At 41.7% G+C, this 25,653-nt stretch overlaps 1 protein-coding gene across 5 annotated transcripts in view; it reads left to right on the forward strand.

Annotated features, from left to right (window-relative positions):
* Positions 1 to 25,653, forward strand: part of LOC126106534 (zinc finger protein 3 homolog) — a 578,052-nt gene that overhangs the window by 336,737 nt on the left and 215,662 nt on the right. Inside the window, exon 8 of one of the 5 annotated variants that reach the window (XM_049912863.1) lies at positions 5,542 to 7,208. The exons of the other annotated variants lie outside the window; for them this stretch is intronic. Coding sequence (XP_049768820.1) covers positions 5,542 to 6,361 — 820 coding nt within the window. The 3' untranslated portion in view covers positions 6,362 to 7,208. Of the gene's footprint in view, positions 1 to 5,541; positions 7,209 to 25,653 lie in introns of those variants that run through there. 5 annotated transcript variants of the gene reach the window in all.

Here is a 25,653-nt window from a genome sequence, read left to right on the forward strand (position 1 = left end):
CTAAATCTCTGTCTTACCCTTATATAATCTATCTGATACCTTTTAGTATCTCCAGGGTTCTTCCATGTATACAACCTTCTTTCATGATTCTTGAACCAAGTGTTAACTATGATTAAGTCATGCTCTGCACAAAATTCTACGAGGCAGCTTCCTCTTTCATTTCTTACCCCCAATCCATATTCACCTACTACGTTTCCTTCTCTCCCTTTTCCTACTACCGAATTGCAGTCACCCATGACTATTAAATTTTCGTCTCCCTTCACTATCTGAATAATTTCTTTTATTTCATCATACATGTCTTCAATTTCTTCGTCATCTGCAGAGCTAGTTGACATATAAACTTGTACTGCTGTAGTAGGCGTGGGCTCCATGTCTATCTTGGCCACAATAATGCGTTCATTATGCTGTTTGTAGTAGCTTACCCGCATTCCTATTTATTTTATTAATTATTAAACCTACTCCTGCATTACCCCTATTTGACTTTGTATTTACAACCCTGTATTCGCCTGACCAAAAGTCTTGTTCCTCCTGCCACCGAACTTTACTAATTCCCACTATATCTAACTTTAGCCTATCCATTTCCCTTTTTAAATTTTCTAACCTACCTGTCCGATTAAGGGATCTGACATTCCACGCTCCGATCCGTAGAACGCCAGTTTTCTTTCTCCTGATAACGACGTCCTCTTTCTTGGGTATTGGTGTGTTTTGTACATTTTTCCAGTCTTTGGGTACGTATCTTTCTACAAGCGAGTGGTTGTGTATGATTGCTAAGTATGGGGCTATAGCATATGCTGAGAGAAACCTGACTGTTAATAAATGTGAACGGGAAAATTTGCCTTTATTAAGAGATATAAGTTGCGTCACTATTCAGAGGATATCTACTTCTAGGCTGTAATCTAGGCAGCGGCTCTTGATTTGTATTGTGGAATATCTGCTTCGTCATCTTTGTTGGAGGAATTTAGGTAAACAGTATTTGGTAACTCCTCTTAAGTGGCACTGGCATCACCATTGTGCAATTATGGTATTGCCTGTGTTGTGCCAGTGGTGTACTTTGCATGCGACTAGAATATTTTTGAATTTTCTGCTGATTTCTAAACAGAATTTCATTGTGGAAACTCTTAAAAGATCTCGCATTGAAGTTGGCATTAAATTCCGAGTTTCTGTCAAACTTCGCCAATCTTGGAGATGTTGAGTTTTTTTTCATTGGGCGTCCCTTTTTGTTGCTTCTGCAACTTTCTTGGCTTGTTTAGTGTAGGATGGGGTTTCACTTCCGTCTCTTCTTAATTTATTTGTTACAAATGTCTCAATTGCTGTTGATACTATTTCTTTGAATTTCAGCCTTGCGAAGTCAAGACATCATGCATATTTTTATATGCTTTTTAAAATAGATATAAAATAATTGTCGGATAAATTTCGGACGATGTTTTATGCCTACCACCGACTTTAAACATGTAATTTCGTCGACGTATTAATGGTGTATTGAAATCACCACCAAGTTACGTGTGAGGTACGAATTGGAAATGGGACTCAAGTATTCTTTGAACTGATACGAAACTGCATCATCTAATTCGGGACTATTTCGGCTATAATGTGTCAGCAAATGCATCAGCATTTAAAAGTAGTAATTTTGATAAACACGACACATACAGCATGCAATTACATTGTCATTTTTCTTTTGAAGACGTTATGTGTGCTAAATTTGAACCAAATCCAAGTAGAACATATGTAACCAACCATTGCCATGTACATATTTTTTCCTAGTGTCAGCAAGGTCTAAACGGACTTCAATTAGTTTAAAATATTTTCCATTGTCCATTACACTGTAAAAGATTTTATCCATTGTTCCACGACCAATGTGGCTTCATCGTAAGGAAAGTTCCTCATTCATTTTTGTGAACAATGACTTTTAAATTGTACGTGGTTATGAAAAGAGCCTTACATGTCACAACATAGCACTGAACTGCTAACGTTGGAGTGTCTGAATGTGACTGTCTGCATCAGACCCTATTATAGCTTTGGTATGTAGACATAGATGGTCATAATGTACGTATCAAAATTTTATTGCCCCAATCAGGTACCTCCTTACATCTACTGGATCTCTGGGTGTGTTTTCATCGTGTTACACTGTGGAGTAACATCATTATCAGTGGATTTGCCTATATAAGAATATACAGCCTACAGTTGCAGGTTAACTTTATCCTTTACCTAGGTTTCAATGTTAGTAATATCATCTTCTTCAGAACATAAAATATTATTCAAATGTTTGCCTAAAACAAGCCATGTCCTAAGTCACCTTTATAAAACTTGATGCATAACCATAAAACCTTGTCACTTCTATTAAACAAGCTGTAGCAGGTTCACTTTAAGCACATTGTATGGGCCTTGTTGTGTGACTACAGACTGCGGACCGCGAGGGCCATACAACGGGATTAAAGTGAACCTGCTACAGCTTGTTTAATAGAAGTGACAAAACCTTATGGTTATGCATCAAGTTTTATAAAGTTGACTTAGGACATGGCTTGTTTTAGGCAAACATTTAAATAATATGGTATGTTCTGAAGAAGACGTTATTACTAACGTTGAAACCTAGGTAAATGATAAAGTTAACCTGCAACTGTAGGCTGTATATTCTTATATAAACAATATCAGTTGCTCTCGCTGCATAAAAATGTTAAAAATTATGGGATTTGCCTATATTTACCTCCTGTGAATATTCTCTGATGAGAGTACAATGTTTTGGTACCTAAAATAACGCCTCATATGAACCCGTCTGTCTGTTGCTTCTTTAAGGGGAGCCAGAGGTGCCTATGCTGCCCATGTTAAAATCACTAAGTTTGAGGAACATTTATGAATAAACTACCAAATAGAAAAATTTGAATTTTTTTACATATAGAGTGGTTTAGTATTGCAGTTATGACAGAGGGATTTTGGAGTATCTTTTCTAGTTTCCTTCCAATTTTTTTTATTAATGACCCAAATTTTTTACAAATAATTGCTTTATAATTAAATTGAAATGAAACTACTGAACATATTGCCAAATGGCTGTGTTACAATGTAAGTTTGACCACTAGTGCTGTATAAAAATTTCATCTCACTAGCTTGAGTGGATTTTGAGAAAATGTTCCTTATATTCGAAAAATTCTAATTTACGGGAAATGGCTATCAAAGTTTCTCATTACATTCCTGCACTATAGGATGGATTATCAGGGTCTTCTTCTTCATCCTCCAAAAGCTTTCTCTTCTGTCTTCTTTTCTGGCCTGTTGTTCCATCATACTTCATATGCCTTTCTCTTCTTTCTGCTCCTCTTATCCTTTCTCTGTCAATATTTCTTAGTACTCGTACAGTGTTCATCCCAGCTGTAAATCCTAATGCCTTCAGAACTTCACACTTCATACTATTCACTTGGTTGTAGGTTGCTATTGCATCATAAATGCCAAAGTGCAGTGTTTTTATGCTTACAAACACCCTTTTAGGAATCACTTTCCAAATCAAATTGTATACGCTCTCATTAGGATTCTGTGGCTTTCTGTGTAGACATTTGTGTAACAATTCTGGCTGTGCTAAGTCATGAAAAATTGGTTTCATTGCATTTATCACAGTTGCTGGCAAACCATGTTTGTGATCATAGTCCTTTTTTGCATTATGTTTGCACCAAGAATCTTTTGGATACAGGCTGTGTTGAGGGTATTCATTGGAAGAGGCAGTATGAAGCAACAATGCCCACACTGCTTTTCGCATGTCACTAACATTACTAGTATTTTGCCTTACATCATACCCATAGTATCTCTGTAGACGTTCAATCACCTCATCAGTAAGCCTGCCTCTCCCTCCTGTTGTCTTTCCATCACTGAGCTTACTTGAACCCAAAGTTTGTTTGAGCCTTCGAAGCCATGCACCCATACACTTTTGCACATGCCCAGTGCATTCCAACTTTTCAACTACAAATTCATTGCCGTATGGTTTCAGTTCCTCTATAGTCTTGAAACCTTTGGAGTCACCATCCCCAAGGTAGTATTTGTACCTAACGTTGTATCTGGGAACTGAATGTTCAAAAATTTTTTTTCACTCCATCCACTTCCATTGCTCCACTTGATCCACTAAAATTTGCCTCACAGGTTCCACTGTGCTCTTCTTTGATTTTATTTTTGCACTTACAATGTTTTGATAATATTGCAACATCTGTCACTTTTGCACTATCACCACAAGTAGCAGTTACAACCCCATTCAGGGATTTATGACCCCTCTTTTCCCAGGAACCATCTAATGCCACTACCAAATCCCTAGAACCACCGTTCATTTCTACAGATTCCTCCACTGCTTCCTTCATGGTTTTCAAAGCCACATCTTCAACAGAGGATCCTACCAGTTCACAGTAGTACCCAAATTTGCTTGGAGGCGATGGCAAGTTCATAATACCACAAAACAGTTTACCAGCAGCAGACCCTTTTCCAATGGATCGAAGACCATACACAAGTCGAACATTCACATCAAACACTCAAGATCGTCCATTTTCACCAAAGAGACTGACATGTGAATTGTAGAAAGTCACTTGATACTTGCAACATGCACAGTTTATCTTCATCTCACAAGCTAAACCAAAGTGCTTTGTTATCTCTAGTCCCACTCCTACACTTGAACACATTTTGCACAGAACACTTTCTTTCAGCACAGAAGATAATAATCCAATAATCAGTACTTCGTTAAAATCATCACTGTCACTAACATATTCACGAAATCTGTCACTTCCACCAGTTAGCTTTTTGCTAGAAGATGTCACAGGGCTATGGCCGGCCATGTGTTGCTTAGCAGAAGAACACACTGTTTCAATAATTGTAGTATTGCAACTTGGTATAAGTGTTAATTTTCTTTTCCCTACGTTCTTCCTCTTCTTATATACACGGTTACTAAAACGTGGCGTCATAACCAGAACAACGCTTTACACAAGAAGTATAATACTACCAACAACAGGCGCAACACTGAACTAATTCGAAACGGTAAACAGCAAAAAGACGATTTTCCGCGCTCTTAGCGCTTCATTTGTCACAGAAAACTATGTAGCCTACCCTTGCACACTCGCTGTATGCGTAACATAATGCGCTGTATGCGTAACAGGCCGAGAAAATCCCAAGCAGTTCGCCAGGAAGTCACGAGAGGGTGTTAGATGCATTCAGCGGCCGCCCATTTCCTCTGCAGGCGTGGGAGAAAATGGTAATAACTCCACTTCTAGGGCGAGTAGAACAATAATTCAAAGTTTACATTAAAGAGGAATGTTCCAATTAATCTTCGATAGCAAAAAAAAAATTGTAATTTTTTGGATTTGACCACCTCTGGCTCCCCTTAAAGAGGCCCAAAAGTTCTATTAATGCAAGTACATTTGCTCATAATTTGTAACCTGCATTGCAGACTATGCTGTACACTATGCCTTCATGGGGACGTTTAGAGATCTTTCAAGACCTAGCGTATGTTAGTGTAATTGTTATTTCCGTAGTTGAACTGTAATGAAAATATTTTCTGACACAATTTTTTCCACTTTTCTGCAGTATTAATCGTGCTGGTATGCTGAACAGCAATGCTGCCGGTGACAGCGGCGGTTCAGTTACCAAAGTGTCCCTGGCTGCAGTATCAGAGAACAGGATACAGAGCATCACCATGCAGCAAGCATCCTGTGCTATAAGACATCTGGCACACAGGTGTGACATCTGCAAAGAGACGTTCAGCCAGTTGCAGGATCTGAAGGAGCACACACATGTGGACAGACGTGAATTTTTGCATTCGTGTAACGTGTGTAGCAAAATATTCAAAAGGAGAGACACTTTGGAGAAGCATTTCCGTCTGCATACTGGTGAACGCCCATACTGTTGTAACGTTTGCAACAAGACATTCACTCAAAGCAGTACTTTGAAGGAGCATTCACGGCTGCACACGGGTGAACGCCCATACAGCTGCAGCGTTTGCAGCAAGGCATTCAAATCGAATAGCCATCTACATAAACATTTTAGACTACATACAGGCGAACGCCCGTATAACTGTGGCGTTTGCAAAAAGACATTCAAATCAAGTAGCCATCTACGTAAACATGTTCAGCTGCATACAGGCGAACGCCCTTACAGTTGTGCCGTTTGCAACAAGACATTTGTAACAAATACTAACCTGAAGATGCATTCACGGTTGCATACTGGCGAACGCCCCTACAGCTGTGGTGTTTGCAACAAGACATTCAAATCAAATAACCATCTAAAGTTGCATTCAAGGCTACATACTGGCGAACGCCCCTACAGTTGCAGTATTTGCAACAAGTCATTCACGCGAAGTGATCTATTGAAGCAGCATTCACAGATTCATACTGGGCACCGTGCTTAAATCTATTGCCGTTTGCAAAAGGCAGTCACAAAAAGTAATACTCTTAAAGAACATTCGCAGCTGTACAGTGTTCAATGTCCTTATATTTCTTTTGTGTGTTGTAACAGATTTTTGCAGCTGGTTACCAGAAGGTCATCTTGCAGCTGCTCATTACAGAAAGACAACACAGCTGCATTGTTTGTCAAAACGAGCTCTTAATCATACATTGATGCATATTGGACAGCATTCCCTTCTTCATAAAAACTGATGTCCTTATACTTGTTATATGATTGTGAAGAGATTTAAAACCAGCCACAGACTGAAGAGGCACTTAATCTGCCACACAAGCCACATTTGCAGCATGTGTGTCAAGACAATGAGTGTTCTTAAAGGCTTGAAAATACACCTGTGATTACATCCTGACACATACTCTAGTCACTGTAACTTACATCATACGAAGTTTAAGAGGGGTTGTGAAATTTCTCATCTAGGATGATTCTTATGACTGTTTTTGCTATAAGAGTTAAGTCGTGATTGAAAGCTCACTTAGAGGTATTTTGGAGGCACACTTACTCTGGGATATAATCGCAACTGCAATATCAATGTACTATTAATTTTTATACAGCACAGATCATGTAGCTTAATGGACATCAAACTTCATCCCACAGGTCGCATTCAACCCAACTCAAGGTATTCATGTGGCCTGTGGTTCTCAGCCATATTTTATAATGACACTATCTGATTACCTAGCGTGGCCTTGGTATGCATTTATTCCAATCTTCCATTAGTCCATCTCCTTCCACTCTCGTTATCCATCTCCATCCTTTCCCCTCTCTATTCGTCACCTCCTCCTCCTCCTCCTCTATCCATCTGCTACCCCTCTCTATCCTCCTCCTCCTTCTCCTCCTCCTCCTCCTCCTCCTCTATCCATCTGCTACCACTCTCTATCCTCATCCCTCTATCCATCTCCTCCTCCTCCTCCTCCCCCCCTCTATCCATCTCCTCCTCCTCCTCCTCCTCCTCCCCCCTCTATCCATCTCCTCCTCCTCCCCCTCCCACTATCCATCTCCTCCTCCTCCCCCTCCCTCTATCCATCTCCTCCTCCTCCTCCTCCCCCTCCCTCTATCCATCTCCTCCTCCTCCTCCTCCCCCTCCCTCTATCCATCTCCTCTTCCCTCTCTATCTGTATCCTGTATCCTCCTCCCCCTTTATCCATCTCCACTTCCCCCTTTATCTGTATCCTCCTCCCCCTTTATCTGTCTCCGCCTCCACCCTCTGTCCATCTCTTCCTACTCCCTTCTCTCCCACATTATTACTCCTAAGCAAATACGAGGTTACTGGGTCTCACTCACACAGTATTTCTTTCAATATAGTAAGTAGTGTGTGTAGAAAGTTTGGTCGAAATCGACCCAGAGATTCAGGAGAAGATTTTAGGCCATAGCTTCGCCCATGTATGTGAACGTCCAATAGATTTCACATATTTCACAGATATTTGTAGACATAGCTCATCTATATCTCTAGCGAATTTCGTCCTGCAGATGTTTACGCTGTCCTATCTCTTGAATGATGTGTTTTACAATGTTACAAATTTATAGGTACATTCAGCAGCATATGTTGATACTGTGTGTGAAATGTGTTACAAATAATTAGTAGCAAAGAAGTTATACTCATGCATGATGCGGCAGTTTTTCGTGCATTCAATGTTTGAGCTCATATTCCTTGAACTGTGTGTCGTACAATGTTGTAATTTTGCAGGTACATTCAGTGATATATGTGAATACAGTCCACAAAATGTGTCGCAAATACTGTTAATAGTAAAGAAGTAGTAAAATAAAAGGTCACGCCTGATGCGCTAGTTTTATTGTATAAACAGCAAAAATGTACTAAGCGATAAACCTTTTATTCTTTTATCATTTTGTCAGGGTTGACAGCGAGAAAAAGTGCCATAAACGTTTGAAATTTTGTATAAAGTTTGTTGCAAGTCATTAAGTGCTCTCTAATAATGGATAAATAAAGTCTGTGTGTTTACGGGTCATGGGCTACATTTTTTCTTTACATCCCTACCATCACGCCTTTTATACACTCCTGGAAATGGAAAAAAGAACACATTGACACCGGTGTGTCAGACCCACCATACTTGCTCTGGACACTGCGAGAGGGCTGTACAAGCAATGATCACACGCACGGCACAGCGAACACACCAGGAACCGCGGTGTTGGCCGTCGAATGGTGCTAGCTGCGCAGCATTTGTGCACCGCCGCCGTCAGTGTCAGCCAGTTTGCCGTGCCAATGATGGTCGTATGCGTGTTTGGCGCCGTGCAGGTGAGCGCCACAATCAGGACTGCATACGACCGAGGCACACAGGGCCAACACCCGGCATCATGGTGTGGGGAGCAATCTCCTACACTGGCCGTACACCACTGGTGATCGTCGAGGGGACACTGAATAGTGCACGGTACATCCAAACCGTCATCGAACCCATCGTTCTACCATTCCTAGACCGGCAAGGGAACTTGCTGTTCCAACAGGACAATGCACGTCCGCATGTATCCCGTGCCACCCAACGTGCTCTAGAAGGTGTAAGTCAACTACCCTGGCCAGCAAGATCTCCGGATCTGTCCCCCATTGAGCATGTTTGGGACTCGATGAAGCGTCGTCTCACGCGGTCTGCACGTCCAGCACGAACGCTGGTCCAACTGAGGAGCCAGGTGGAAATGGCATGGCAAGCCGTTCCACAGGACTACATCCAGCATCTCTACGATTGTCTCCATGGGAGAATAGCAGCCTGCATTGCTGCGAAAGGTGGATATACACTGTACTAGTGCCAACATTGTGCATGCTCTATTGCCTGTGTCTATGTGCCTGTGGTTCTGTCAGTGTGATCATGTGATGTATCTGACCCCAGGAATGTGTCAATAAAGTTTCCCCTTCCTGGGACAATGAATTCACGGTGTTCTTATTTCAATTTCCAGGAGTGTAGATTGGTGGTACTTACAACAGCGATTTCTTCCAGGCAGTAAGTGATATGCATACAAAAGTTGTTTGAAAACGGTCTGATGGTTTCGGAGGACCTTTGGATCATACTTACTTAGATCCATTGTTATAGTAAATATGGATGCAGCTAACAATAGCAAATGAATCCCAAAACGCCAGCTGGCCAGAGTGGTGAAGCGGTTCTAGGTGCTACAGTCTGGAACCGCGTGACTGCTATGGTTGCAGGTTCGAATCCTGCCTCGGGCATGGATGTGTGTGATGTCCTTTGGTTAGATAGTTTTAAGTAGTTCTAAGTTCTAGGGAACTGATGACCTTAGAAGATAAGTCCCATAGTGCTCAGAGCCATTTGATAACCATTTTGAACCAAAACGTCAACTAACATCAAGATTCTTAAGAGTGTAGTTTTCGTGCTCAGTAACAAACGAAAGTTCTTACAGAGACAGAAAAATTTTTAAGATGTGCTTAGTTTTAATTGAAGCTCGGAAGATAACCATAACCTGAGTAAAGCTGGTCGCTTACCTCAGGGGCAAAAGGTTAAGTAGAATGGTTAGAGGCTGTAACAGGCAGAGTGTTGCCTTGTCCATCTTCCAGTACTAACAGGCATGTGCAACCGATTAGCAGCTATGGTATAAATTTTGACACACAAGTAACATGGATTCCTAAATGAACATTATAGACACAGTATGTATTTATAGCAAGGAATACGAAATTAAATTAAGACCTTTGTAATACAATACAATGAATAAAACAATAATGTCATTCAGAAAATAATGTAAACGTTTTTGATCATGTCTCATATTCCATAATGCAATTAAATATCAGTGAAATTATTGTTAGTTAATCATTTAATCACATGCCCACATAGATGGCACAAGAACACACCATCAGGCAATCACAGTCACAACTTTGCGGGCACTGAGGGAGGCAGCAGTCTGAAACAGAGAATGATTGACACGAAGTGTAACAGTTTGTTCTGACATTTAACGATCAGTGCTTGGGATGGGGAGAGGGGGATCGGAGACCAACTTGTCACTTCCTTACTATAAATTGTCGATTGGACGCTTGTTAAGTACGAATTTATGTAGGTTATCAAGTAACAATAAGATCCATACATATGAAGTCCAAGATGCCATGCATTAATGCCATTGTTGGCTCTTGAGCAAGAAGTTTGCCGACCACTGACTTAAATGTATTGTGGGGATGGTCGACGTGTTGCTGTAAAATGCTGGTGTGACTCACTCTTACAGTTACATTGGATTAAGTATGGTAATAGCTTTGTTTCACAGACGCAATTAACAAAGTTTTTTGTTTATTCTTACCATGTGGCAAGTTTGTCAACATCCCTATGTCTGTGATCCAGTTTCTATAACAGTACCATCATGGTCAGTATGAGTCATAAGTTGAAGGAAGTAATAAGTATATATTATGTCTTTGAATTTTGTTAGGAGCGTCTTTCATAATGCAGTTCATCCTTCTCTGTCCTTCCTGTGGTCATTTGAGCCTTAAATCTCTGCAGCCAAGTAGTCTTAAATACTTGAGAGATGTGACTGATCGAAATCCAGTCGTTTAGTGAAATGGTATTGTATCTTTTCATGTATTACCTTGCATTACATTTGAGTAAAGAATGGACATTCAACTTCTCCTTGGGAGCCAAGGGGTTCTATTAGCAGCAGTGAATTATTTCCCACTCATCTGATTGCGAACAATGGTTGATCTGCCTATTGGCATCTGGTCATAGTAGTGTGAGTCATTGTTCCAGATGATTCTCAGTTTTGTACTGTAGATTCATTGCTAAGGATTGAAAGTGGGGGCTGTGGGACAATGTGTCTTTTCAAGCAATATTCTAACCTACTGGCATACTGAGAATCTTGAAGAAATATAGCGCTGATACCTCTGCGTTATTTGCAACATTATTTCGTATTCATAGCTACAGAAATACACGACAAATTCAGGTGTGGATGCTAGTCACACACAAATATGCTATTAGTAGTACCTCCTCAGAATAGTGGGAACATGGCGTAAAATAGCCACTAAAAATCACATTATGTGCAGCATTATTTCATATTCATAGCTACAGAAAAACAACATGAAAATAATAAATTTAGGTGTGCATCTCCATTAAGCACAAATGTGCTATTACTAATCCTTGTTACAATACTTTTGCCAGCCGGAGTGGCCGAGCGGTTCTAGGCGCTACAGTCTGGAACCGCGCGACCGCTACGTTCGCAGGTTCGAATCCTGCGTCGGGCATGGATGTGTGTGATGTCCTTAGGTTAGTTAGGCTTAATTAGCTCTAAGTTCTAGGGGACTGATGACCTCAAAAGTTAAGTCCCATAGCGCTCAGAGCCATTTTTTTGTTACAATACTTTTTTGTGTTAATTCTTGTGATTGAAGGTCTGGGGGACTTCAGCGGTTCACTCATGTAAGAAAATCGAACGCCTACAGATAAACAATAAATGACACCGTGACAGCTGTAGTTGTTTCATATTTGTACATAGCACAATACTGGTAATGTGGTATAATGTGGCTACTAAAAATTCATCTGCAACCTAGGCGTCAACATAAATCAAAATTAAAGAGAACTGAAAATTCTTTTTTATGTTCTATGTATAGGTCTGATATATGTCCTTCACACTTGTTCTTCTGAATATCATTTGGTCTAATTTTGCTTCATCCACAGACATCATATTCATTTCTCTGAATTAAGTTTCCTCCGTAATAAATGCTAATGTCATTGCAGTATAAGTTGTGACTTTGTTGACTTTGATTCTTCCATGATTAACTGCCGACAGCTGGCAGTACAGGTGTCATATAGATAGGTGTGACATGTTGACTACCTATGAGGTCACTAAAAGTGGGAGAAATTTTCTTGGTGCGTCACAGTGAATCCAGAATAATCATAGTGGCGCAATAAAAAGTTTGTACCAAAAGTGTTTGGTCAATGCAGGATATAATATTAAACATTCTTCAAAACCTCTCTGTATCGTTTGCAACTGACCCCAAGTATCATTCTGTCACCACACTACTTCCATAGGATCCCCCTGGCCGGACAACAAAACCACAACAGGAAGCTGACATTTGTGCGCTGTAGCTTGTATGCAACTTCACATAAACGGTTACCTTCGAAAACGATTGAACTTTGCCAGGACAGAGCTGAATGGAGAAAAGTCGATGTACTGTTGGTGAATCCCAAACTATTAAAAATTTAATAGAGTCTAACGTGCATCATATTAAATTGCTAAACAGATATGCCTCAGTAACTGTGATTTTAATAGTTATGATGAATATCGTCTACCTCTAGAGTAAACAGAGAATGTATCTGTATCATTTATGAATCATAATGTTCAACAATGTGTTACAGTGGACGAGTAATGACACTATGCCCCAAATTTGCAGACTCTAGTGTAAATCAAGTAAATGTTTTGTGTTATACAATATGTACATTTTTTGAGAAAATACGTGCATATCTAAATGATAAACAGCATTACTTGTATCTTATGGAAAAACTGCCAAGTAAATCCTGTCATTCATTTCCTGTACTTTGTGTGGAACAGCCATGTGTTCCATCTGTTTAACTAGAACGTCCACAGAATACTCATAAAGAGCAGAAACTTGTTAAGATAGTATTATGTTATTGTTATCGAACGACTAATGTACAGCAGCTCAAAAAGACATAGTCAAAGCTGCTGGTGGCATAACAGTGGGAAGGAGCACATGAATCATACACAGGATGTCCAGTAGGATCATCTGAAGGAAGAAAGCCTAGTAAACACAGTCTCTAATATGCATATCTTAAGAGCTATGAGCGTTTCTTCATCTTAAAGACTCTGAATCAAATTTCTTGTACTTCAAGCTCTTTGCTTTCCACATGTTGTGAGGAGAAGAAAAAATTGCCCATTAAATATGGGCTCAAAATGCACGCTTAAAGGCTATGAGCACTTGTTCAGTGGAAGAGATGTGTTTCACAGTAGTGAAAATGAACGAGTGCTCAGAGCTCTTAAGGTATACACAGTAGAGCCAATGTTTACTAGATTTTTTGCTCTCGGTGATCATTCCTGACATATTGACCATTCATTCTTAGACACATACAGATTGGAGCAAGTACCATGATCTGTAGTGCCATCCTGAACCTCACCATGTTTCTCCCACCTGTTATACCGTCAATGTGGTGATAGCAGGTTCATCTTCATAGCAATACAGAGAATTTGACTTCAGGCGTACGTGGAGTACTGTAAAGGGATGGTGGGGTAGCAAGCTGTCGGTGAGATGTCCTACTCAGGCACTGCCCCTCCACATGATCTGGTGGCTGGGGTGGCATCCTACTTAACGGGCTCACCCTGTCTTTTGCATAGTGACATAATTTTTCTAATTTTCTTCTTATTCGGCTGCCTCTTTATTCTATATTTGCCCATGATGATGCAAAAACTATTGAAGGTAATTTTTTTATGGAAACATACATTAAAATAAATTTTAATAAGATGATCACTATCTTCCTCAGTACTTGATGACTGGATTATTGGTCAGATCCATACTTCCAAGAGGGGTGTTTAGTATAATTTTCTGCACGGTTCCAGTATAGCGGCAGGAGTATCTCTCTCTTATGTCATGATCCCAAGCTCCTCAGACTACTCAGCATTGTGCTATGCATTAAGGATCGAAGTGTCACATAATGGCGATACCTTAATGAATAAATGAATAAACAAGCGCCAAAAGTGGCAAGTGTGGTTACACACTTTCCTCTGACGTAATAACTAAATTCAGCAAATTGTGTCTTACATTGGAGCGCTTTGAGAATGTGGCTGTGTCTTTACAATGGGTTGACAAAGGTCATGGGATAGGGATATACACATATGTAGATGGCGAAAGTATTGAATACACAAAGTATAAAATCCCAGTCCATTGACGGAGCTGTTGTCTGTACTCAGGTGATTCATGTGAAAAACTTTCTGACATGATTACGGCTGCACGATTGGAATTAACAGACTTTGAATGTGGAATGGTAGTTGGGGCTAGATGCATGGAACATTCCATTTCGAAAATCATTAGGGAATTCAGTATTCCCAGATCTACGGCATCAAGAGTGGAAGAAGAATGCCAAATTTCAGACATTCCTTCTTACTGTGCACAACGTAGTAGATGACGGCCTTCACTTAACGATCGAGGGTAGCAGTGTTTGCGTAGAGTTGTCAGTGCTATCAAACAAGCAACACTGCATGAAATAACCATAGTGTTGCTTGTCCAATAGCACTGCAGAAGTCAACTTACCACATCACATTAGGTCAATGGGGTGAAATTTGGTGTTAATGGGTTATATAGGCAGACAACCGATGCAAGTGGCTCTGCTAACAACGCGACTTCACCTGCAGCGCCTTCCCAGGGCTCGTGACCATAACAGTTGGACCCTAGACGACTGGAAAACAGTGGCCTCATCAAATGAATCCGTGTTTCAGTTTGTAAGAGGTCATGGTAGGGTTCGAGTGTGGTGCAGACCCCATGACACCATGGACCCAAGTTGTCAGCAAGGGAGTGTGTAAGCTGGTGGTGGCTACATAATGACGTGGCCCAATTTTACATGGAATGGACTGAATCCTCTAGGCCAACTGAACCAACCATTGACTAGAAATTGTTATGTTCAGCTACTTGCAGACCATTTGCAGCCATTCGTGGACTTCATATTCTCAGACAGTGATGGAATTGACACCAGCCACAATTGTTGACAATTGTTTTTAAGAAAATTCTGGACAATCCGAGCAAATGATATGACCACCCAATCGCCCTACATGAATGAATCCCATCGAGCGTTTATGCGACATAATCGAGAGGTCAGGTCATGCACAAAATCTTGCACCTCGAAGACTTTCAAATTATCAGTGGCTGTAGAGGCAGCCTGGCTCAGTATTTCTGCAGGGACTTCCAACAACTTGCCGAGTCCATGCCATGTCAAGTCGCTGCACAACACTGGACAAAGGGAGGTCGGACACAATATTATAACGTATTCCATGACTTTTGTCATCTCACTGTATGTTACAACAGGAAACACCATAATTTGTTACAAAAGCAGTACAGAAAATTACTTCATAAAAAATTCCAAGATAACCCATTGTGTGAGTGGTGATATTACATGTGGAATTTGCAGTCTGCCTATCTCTTATATGCTTATGTTTTCTTTGTTTTGTAAAATGGTTTCTAATCAGTAACTCTGTTTCTTTTTGTAGCTGAAGTTGTTTGCTGTTTCTGGAAGGTCTGCATCATTTCTTCCATCTTTCAATGTGCTCTGTTCATTTTGTCACTTCTGTCTTCCTATTTAGGGCCATAAAACTTATAAATAGTTTTCTGCTTTATCTGTAACTTTCTCAATGAAAATCGGAGTTTGGGATCTACGGCAGTCTCTTCTTTGTAGAGGATATTATGCGCCTCAGACCTTTTAATTAGGTTATAATAAGTCATAATAATAGGTCTCATTTACCAAGTTTTTGTTTTCGTGGTACCAGGTTCCCAGTTTTTCTCATTAAGACACTTAACATTACAATAATGTTCAATGACGAAAAAAAAATCGCAACAACATGAAAGATTTGTGCGTCATAAATGAGTTAGTAGGTGTGTTTCTATATCTGAAAAATGATGTGATTACAATTTCATTTCAGTCACATGAGTGTAGCGCTAGCAGTGCCACTATGACGATGCAAATCAAATTTGCTTTAAATAAACGCTGTACCCGTCGTGAAAGTTTGTTACCTTTGAGATTGAACGTGGTGACCTGATGTCAGTCAAGAATGCCTTTAAGGTGACAAAGATGCCATTATCAACACCTCACTGAGTTTGTTTGAGGTCGCGTGTTAGGGTATAAGAAGCTGTATGTTCCTTCTGCGATATTGCAGAAAGATTTATCGGGAATGTAGCCGCTGTACGTGATTGCATGCAGCTGGTGGTCATGAGAATGTACAGTACTAAGAAGACCGAGCTACGGACGACCGCATCTCACTACTGAGAGGAACGACCATCATGTTCAGTGTCGTTGCTCGGGTGTATCATACTGCATCTACAGCATCATTGGCACCCTAGTGACACAACGAACTGTCACAGATCGGTTATTTCAACGACAACTCCAAGCCAAATGCCCTTTAGCCTACATTCAACTGACACCAAACCACCCAATTTGCGTCTTCAGTGGTGTCAAGTGAGAGCGCATTGAAGGGCAGGGTGGAGGTTTGTTGTGTTTTCTAATGAAAGCCAGTTCTGCTTCAGTGCCAGCAATGGCTGCGTGTTGATTAGATGGGGGCCAATTGAAGACTTACAACCAACCAACCAACCAACCTGGTTGCTAGACACACTGAACCTACACCTTGCGCGCTTTCGTATGGCATTAGGAACTCTCTTGTGATTATCCCGCGCACTCTGGTTGAAAATTTGTACATTAGTCTGGCCATTCGACCTGTTTTGCTACCATTCATGAACAGCATTCAAGAGGATGTTTTAAAGCACGATAACGCTCGTCCACATACTGCTGTTGTAACCCAGCGTGCACTGCAGGCCGTCGACATGTTTCCTTAGGCCACTCGATCACAACATCTGCAATCAAGCGTATGTGGGATAGCGTCTGATGACAACTCCAGCGTCATCCGCAACCATCATTAACTATCCACCGAGCGAGGTGGCGCAGTGGTTAGACACTGGACTCGCATTCGGGAGGACGACGGTTCAATCCCGGGTCCGGCCATCCTGATTTAGGTTTTCCGTGATTTCCCTAAATCACTCCAGGCAAATGCCGGGATGGTTCCTCTCAAAGGGCACGGCCGACTTCCTTCCCCATCCTTCCCTAATCCGATGAGACCGATGACCACGCTGTCTGGTCTCCTTCTCCAAACAACCAACCAACCAATTAACTATCCCTACATTTACCAACCAAGTGTAACAAACATGGATGTCCCGAGTTCGAGTCTCAGTCCGGCACATAGTTTTAATCTGCAAGGAAATTTCATATCAGCGCCCACTCCACTGCAGAGTGAAAATCTCATTCTGGTTCCTACACCAATGTTGTTGTTATTGATCGAAATTGCTTATCACCAAGGTGAATTATTCGTCATTATTGGTCACCTTTTGCTGTCAGCATGTGATGTCCGTTACCACGAACCACATTAACGGTTGGGAGGGCGTAAATATAATTATTCGCGTCACTAATTGGAATTGCGGCAGCACAGAACCGCTGAAACTGGTGGGCCGATGTCTTGTTGCTTCGAACAGTGATCGTGGCTTTGCTGCAGAATTCTTCCTTACACACGGTCGCCACACGGGAGAATTTGTCTGAGCCTGAAGCCGTCCTCTCACGGGACGTGAAACGCACCAGGACGAGGAGCTGGTGACGTCACAGTGTGGAATGCCATGTTCCAATATACTGCGGAGCGTGAAATCAAGAACGTGGCACGTAAGATTTTTGCCTCGAGGAGTGGAACGTAGCCAGTGAGATGCGCCGTCGTTTTCTGGCGCAAGAATAAAAGATGCCCCCCCCCCTCCCCAGTATCACGGATACTAGAGTACACGTTAGGGCTCAGACACAGGTGGGCTGTCAGCAATGACGTCACCGTGAACCCTCTCGCCAATCGCACTGCATTGAAGTTTATAAGCTGACGACGCAAACATGCTTACCTCGCGCACTGGCATGAATGTAATCGAGATCCTCAAGGTTTTAGTGTGTGATTACTATGGTTATTAAGCTTTATATTAGCTGAATTGTGTTTTCTATGGTCGATGAAACGCTAGTGTAAAGCCTCTGCACTAGGTCTTTTTCTCAAATCTTGTTAATAACTTTAACTGACTTTTCAAGCCTGCCGTGGTGGCCGAGCGGTTCTAGGCGCTACAATCTGGAACCGCGTGACCACTACGGTCACAGGTTCGAATCCTGCCGCGGGCATGGATGTGTGTGATGTCCTTAGGTTATTTTGGTTTAAGTAGTTCTAAGTTCTGGGGGACTGATGACCTCAGAAGTTAAGTCCCATAGTGGTCAGAGCCACTTTTTTTTTTTTTACTTTTCAAAACACTAAGGTTTAAGACAATGAAACCTGATGGAAGGCTGAATTTGCCTGTCTTTTTTTTTAAGTGACTTACTTGGAAGAGCAGATTTCAATGCGTCCCTGACAAAATATAACACTCTATAAGGTAGGCAGTGTACAGTCGCAAACTTTGCAATATCTTCAGATGACCAGTTATCCCTTTCAGAGCCATTTGTTGTTGACCATCAAAAAGCGGCCCCTGAAACCCCTTTTGAACTTTTTTTAATTTTAGTAGCGCTACATCGAGAGAGAAAGTCCAATAAATGAGCATTCTTTTGCCAAAGGGCTTTTATTTCTGTTTCCATAATTTTGATTGTTGGCGTAATCACATATCGTCACATTGACAGCAGTGTTTGTTTTCATGGCTAACCTTTTAAATAGCCGTAATTTCTTCATGAGCTCCTGATATATTTACTTGTAAAATATCGTCTGTTTCTTCATCGTAGCTTCGTTTTTGAGCACAGATGTTTCTCTCATTATTAGGCTTACTACTACATCCCAAATCAGCACCAGAGAATTGTAGATTTACAGATGGAACAGCATCAGTTTTCAACTTGCATTTCGATGGAATATTCGACGGTTCACTTTTCAAATCCCTTTCATAATCCAAATCATTTAAATGTATTGAGCAAGCATGAGCATTTTCAACTGAAATCGAATATGCACATGTACTCGGCAATTATCCATTTTTGTTTTCTCTCTTTGAAATATATGAAACTTTATCCCTAACTAAATTCGTTTTCTGCTGTGTTCAGTACAGCTGGCGACCGTGCAGCAAATCATTATTTTTCACTTAAAAGCTTACTCTAAAGAGTCCCTCAATATACTAATAATGATGATACAGCTCGGAACTCAGTCGACAGCCACTAATAAAAATTATCACTGCCGCAGGCAACTTTATATTGACTGGTAAACGCGTTGCAGCACAATTCTATATGGCAATTGCGAGCTGCTGAGTGCTGGCTAGGTTCACTCTGACGTCAACGGCGCGGTTGCTACTACGCATACACCTAGTGATCCCTACCACGTATTCTAGTATCTAGGCGACATATTGTATGGCGTTAAACATTGAATCTTGTGTATTTTATTTCTTGTAGAGTACGTGATACGAACATAAGCTGTTTCAAAGCATCAGCAAATTGAGGACCTCTCGAAAACACGTCGTTTTAGGTACGACTTGTTATAATAAAATTACAGGAAACGACATTTAGATAGGTAACGGCGTCCTGTAGTTGAAGTTATTATTTTTATAACTTGTGTGCTACGAAAGTATACCGTTTCAAAGGTACGGCGCAATGATCATCAGAAGCACGTCTGTTTGGTAAAATTAACATGTTATGTATCTAATAATGACATTTGTAGTTACCGTCTTTACATACGCTGAAGAGCCAAAGAAATTGGTAGACCAGCCTAATATTGTGCAGGATCTCCGTGAGCACGCAGAAGTGCCGCAACACGACGGGACATTGACTCAACAAATGGCTGATGTAGTGCTGGAGGGAACTGACACCATGAATCCTGCACGGCTGTTCATAAATCCGTAATAGGACAAGAGGGGGGGGGGGGGAAGGAGATCTCTTCTCACCAGCACGTTGCAGGGCATCCCAGATATGCTCCATAATGTTCATGTCTGGGGATGGTGGCCAGCGGAAATCTTTAAACTCTGAAAAATGTTCCTGGAGCCACTCTGGAGAAATGCTTAAAGTGTAGAGTGTCGCATTGTCCTGCTGGAATTGCCTAGGTCCAGCGGAATGCAGAATGCACATAAATGGATGCAGTTGATCAGACATGATGTTTACGTACGTGTCACCAGTCGGAGTCTTATATAGACATAGCAGGGGTCCCATATCACGTGAACTGCACACACACCACACCATTACAGAGCCTCCACCACCTTGAACAGTCCCCTGGTGACATGCAGGGTCTGTGGGTTCGTGAGGTTGTGTCCATACCCGTACACGTCCATCCGCTCGATACAATGTGAAAAGAGACGTTCGACCAGGCAACATGTTTCCAGCCATCAACTGTCCAATGTCTTTGTTGACAGGCTCTGGCGAGGCGTAATGTTTTGTGTCGTGAATTCATCAAGGGCACACTAGTGGGCCTTCAACTCCGGAAGCCCATTTCGATAATGTTGTTGAATGGTGTGCGCGCTGACGCTTGTTGACGGCCCAACATTGAAATCTGCAGCAATTTGGGGAAGCGTTGCACTTCTGTCACGTTGGACGATTTTCTTCTGTCGTCGCTGCTGCCTTTCTTGCAGGATCTTTTTCCGGCCGCAGCGATATCTGAGATTTCATGTTTTATCAGACTCCTGATACTCACGGTACACTCGTGAAATGGTCGTATGGGAAGATCCCCACATCATCGCTACCTCGGAGATGCTGGCCGCGCGTGGTAGCCGCGTGGTATGAGTCGCCTTCCCACGGTTCGCGTGGCTGCCCCCGTCTGAGGTTGGAGTCCTCCCTCGGGCATGAATGTGTGTGTTGTCTTTTGCGTAAGTTAGTTTAAGTTAGATTAAGTAGTGTGTAAGCCTATTGTCGCAAAGGTTAACGACTGGAATGTTGTCCAGTTCCCAAAAATTTTATCGTGACTGGCAGCCTACGTGTGAAAGTAAACACAATTTACATACTGGATGTCTTTGCTATTATGAAACTTTCTGTGAAATACATGTACCTATCGCTGCGTTTATGCACTCGGTCATGTTTGTATCTGGCCAGTAAATTAAATAAATATATAGCGATGACGGTAGTTTACATCAATTAATTCTCTTGCCTCCCTCAGGACTTTTCCAGCTGATTACATGTCATACTCGACCTAATCCCTGGAATGTAACCCATAGCGGTGTTTTGATCTTGGAGCATATTTATGTTGTGGTCTAGGTGGTTGTATTACCTTCTTTCTTGGGTGGAACTACTGTTGTAACAGGCTCTCTTTCACTATCAAGCAGGGGTAGCTCGGAACCCTTATAAAATTTTAACCTGTCGAAATGAACGATCACTGTGTGTTCTGCTAACTTAATTTCCGCATTTACCGGCGAAGTAAGCCGTGTGATACGGTGCAGTCCTTCATACATAGGTATAAACTTCTTTGTTCTTCCCTTTTTTACTACTGAATTGCATAACATAACTAGATCTCGTACCTTGTACTCGGGCATTTTTGGTTTTTGATTGTCGCTCTTTAACTGTTGAGCAGTGGCTTTTGCATTGTTCCCTCACACTTTTTTCCAAATGGCTTTTAGACGTTGTGCCAAACCTTTCACGTCTATGGATTTAATTCCAGTCTGTCAATATCAAAAGGTGAATTCATAGGTCGACCATATATTGCTTTATAAGGGGAATATCCTGTAGCTTCAGGAACATGGCTATTATATGCCGACGTGATGTGTTGGACATACCTGTCCCAGTCAGAGTGATTTTTATTGACATAGTAACAGAGCATGCGCGTAACAGTGTGATGGACTCGCTCCAAGCGTCCGTCCGCTTTGCGGTGAAACGGTGTCATTCTCCACTTTTTGATTTGCAACAATCGACAGACTTCTGTAAACAATGTGGACATAAAATTCGTGCCTTGATCTGTAAGTACAGCTTTAGGGCTTCCATAGGGTAACACGAAGTGGGTGAAAAATGCACGAGCTACAGTTTCCGCGGACATACCAGTATCTGGTATGGGAACGAGAATTAAGAACCTGGAAAAATGATCTATGATGGACAATATATCTCTCTTATTTTGTGGAGTCAAAGGGAAAGGACCACGATATCAGCTGCTACCAGACCCCAAAGACAAGTTTCTTCTGACACTTGCTGTAAGGGTACCTTTGTTCAGGGTGCAATGACCTCTTAATGCAGGGCAAGCAGTTTTGTATATACTTTTGTATGTCTCTCCGCCTGCCTTCCCAGAAATAGCGGGTGGCTATTCGACAATTAGTGGCATGAAGACCATTATCACATGCTTGCAGGCTATCATGACATTGTGCTACTATCTTGAAACATAGCTCTTTCGGAATTACCACCCGTTTACCCAATGGGGTTTTTCGATACAAAATTCCATCTTCAACAGAAAATTCAGGCAAAGTTTCGTACTTCTGACATTCAACATCTCTTTGCTGTGCTTCCCTCAATTCTTCAATAGAAACATCAATGGTAAGAATCATTAACTTTCTGACTTAACGCATCGGCATTTTGATGCAACTTGCCCAGTTTATGTTTTACATCATATTCAAACTCGCTCAATTTTAAAGCCCAATGAGTCAACCTGCTACTAGGATCCTTAAAACTTAACAACCACTGTAATGCAGCATGATCAGTGATGACAGTAAATTTTCTCCCGTACAAATAGCATCGAAAATAGGTTACACCAAACATGAGCGCTAAGACTTCCTTCTCAGTTGTACTGTAATTTCATTCTGCTTTGTTAAGCTGTCGAGACGCATAACCAATTGGTCGTTCTTCTCCATCAATTTCTTGTGACAAGATGGCTCCTACAGCATAATTAGAGTTGTCTACCAACAGAATGAATGGTTTTTCAAAATCGAGGTATGGTAGTACAGGGGCTCTAGTTAAAACATGTTGGATTTGTTGCGTTGCTTCATCACATTCCTTGGTCCAGGTAAAACTCGATCTTTCTTTCAATCTTTTAGTCAGGGGCTTAGCAATGGTAGCATAATTGTTCGCAAAACATCTGTAATAATTAGTAAGGCCTAAAAATGACAGTAATTCTTTGATATTTGTTGGTGTTGGAAATTTCTTTACTGCTGTGATCAAATAGGGATCTGGTTTGGCACATTCTTCACTTATTATATGTCCCAAATATTGTACCTGCAATTGGGCAAAGGCACACTTTTCCAGTTTCACACTCAAGTGAGTTATTTTCAATCTTTTCAAAACATCCCTCAGTCTTTCTGCATGTTCTTTGATGATTTTAGAAAAAAATAATAATGTCATCTAAATATACCTAGCATGCTGTGGGTTTCAATACGTGCAACAACCGGCTTTCTCTCCGTTTACTGACTTTTTTGGCACGACGACCACGGGGGACGTCCACGAAATTGAGGAGGGCTGAATGATTCCTGCAGCTAATTGCTGCTGAATCGTATCCTCGTCTACAGATTGCAAATGATATGGTATACAGTACGGTTTTTGCTCAATCGGCCGTGCTTCACTGTTCGGAATTTCGTGCTGAACCAAATCCGTGACCGGTAGAAACTGCCACTCTTCAAACAACCAAGAAAATTCCTCAAACACTGGCTGCAACATCTTTTTCTCCTCAACGTTTAAATGACTCAACTTCTCTGTCAACTGATTCCTTAATGACGACACGACATAACCCACTTATGTGACTGGACACTTCTTTCTCCTCCATCCCTCTTTATCTTTACTTTGTGAAATTTCAGCTCCTCGTACTTCTTCCAAGATTTCAGGTCCAGTAGCAACAATAGTACCTTTCGGAGTTACATCTTTCATACCAAAGTTATCTATGCTCACCGGTACTGCAAAACCTTTCTGTTTTCTTTCCGGTCGGCAAATACTTCTCTTAACATGAACTGATTGACGATCTAATACATCATTCTGGCTGAGTGCATCCACCAGAACGTCTATCTTCAGCTGCTTCCGATTTTTGACATCTATCCAAAGAATTTTTCCGCTTCCGCCTTTTATCCTTACAGGATCAGTGGTTTTTATCGCCCACATCTGCAGTTTTGTAGGAGAATTTGAACGGCACCTTTCACAGCTTCTTCGGATCTGATGGGTTGGTACACTACCGAAACAGTGAATTGCTTCCCCACACTGCACAGTTTGCGTTCGATAATTCACTATTCCCTGATAATGGTGGCCGAGGTCATTCCCTAATACGAGGTCAAAATCACCTTTATTTAACCTCACTACTTCCATCTCTTGACAGTATTTATTCTCATCTATTTGCAGATTCGCTACACACGAACCTGCAGGGACCATTATTTCTTCACCAACGTCAGTGATATGAAATCAGGGTGGCTGTAGCACCCTTCAATCATTTTTATCTACTAATTTGTGAACCAATGTCAACTAAAATCTTAACTACTTGGTTCCCGAGTATGCCACTTAGACTAACATGGTCCACCTCCTTACCTTATCCGGCCCTCACCGAGTGTATTATTCTGGTCGGGGGCGTGGGTGGGTGGCAGAGCCTGTCCCCCCATACATTTCCCGAGTTTGACCCCTCGTAGCGGCGTTGGCCGCGCATCTGGTTAGAAAATTGGGACTTTGTTGGACAGACATTATTAACATGACCTACCGTCTGGCAAATAGTGCAGAATGGTGCGCGACAGTGCATTGCCGTGTCGTTGGGTCTCCTACAATGCTGACAAAATACTTCCTTTGCTAATACCGGTACTGGATCCGGCGGACACGGTGCAGCAGCGCAGAAGCGCAATTAATATTCGTGTACTTCTGCAAATTAACAGCGCCAAGCAAAGAGGTGGGGGAGGCTCCTTTAACTTCTCCTCTGATGCGGGGATCAACACTGTGAACAAGCACATCAATTGCACGTGCTTCTGCTTCTGAGCGCAAAATCCTATTTTCATTGGCATTTTCGCGTAGCTTTTAGGTACGACAAGATACAGCTCATAGGCGATCTGCGAAAGCATCAAAATCCTTGTTAGGCTTCTGCCGAAGAGTTGATAATTATTCCCTGTAATATCCGGTACCTCTGGTATCGGAATTACTCGTAGTTAGTCCGCGGGCCAAAACGTCAAAGTCACGCGTATCACGCAGCTCGTCCACTGTCTCTATAAACGTTCTGGCTTCCCCTGTCCATTTCAATGTGGCTACGTTGACCAGTAGATCATCCGGCCAGGCATAAGTGCGACCCACATCGCGAATATTCTGTATGAACATAGCCACATTTTCATGGGACTTTCCAGAAAAGGTGTGGATGAAATCAGCTGCAGGAAAATTACTTACAGTTGCCGTGTTAGCTGAAATTGTGGTAGTTGCAGTAGTGACAGAATTAGTAATAGTTGTCACTGGTTGCACATTTGTTAGAGGCGTGGAGCTAGCCTCAGGTACTGAAGGTCACACACTGGCTTCCAGTGTCTGTTTCAAGACGCGGTTTTGCTCAAGAAATTCTTGGTTTTGTATGAACAGTTGGTGCATTTGAATATTAATAGTTTTGAGCAGGTCTTGCGAGGCTGGTGCCTCTGAGGGAGTATCCGTTCCATCGCTCTCATTCCCATCGGCGTGTTTACAAAATTAGGAGGGCGTTATTGACCCATAAAATCTACATCTACATCCC

Source organism: Schistocerca cancellata, chromosome 10 (genome assembly GCF_023864275.1).
Source record: "Schistocerca cancellata isolate TAMUIC-IGC-003103 chromosome 10, iqSchCanc2.1, whole genome shotgun sequence".
Lineage (NCBI taxonomy): Eukaryota > Metazoa > Arthropoda > Insecta > Orthoptera > Acrididae > Schistocerca > Schistocerca cancellata.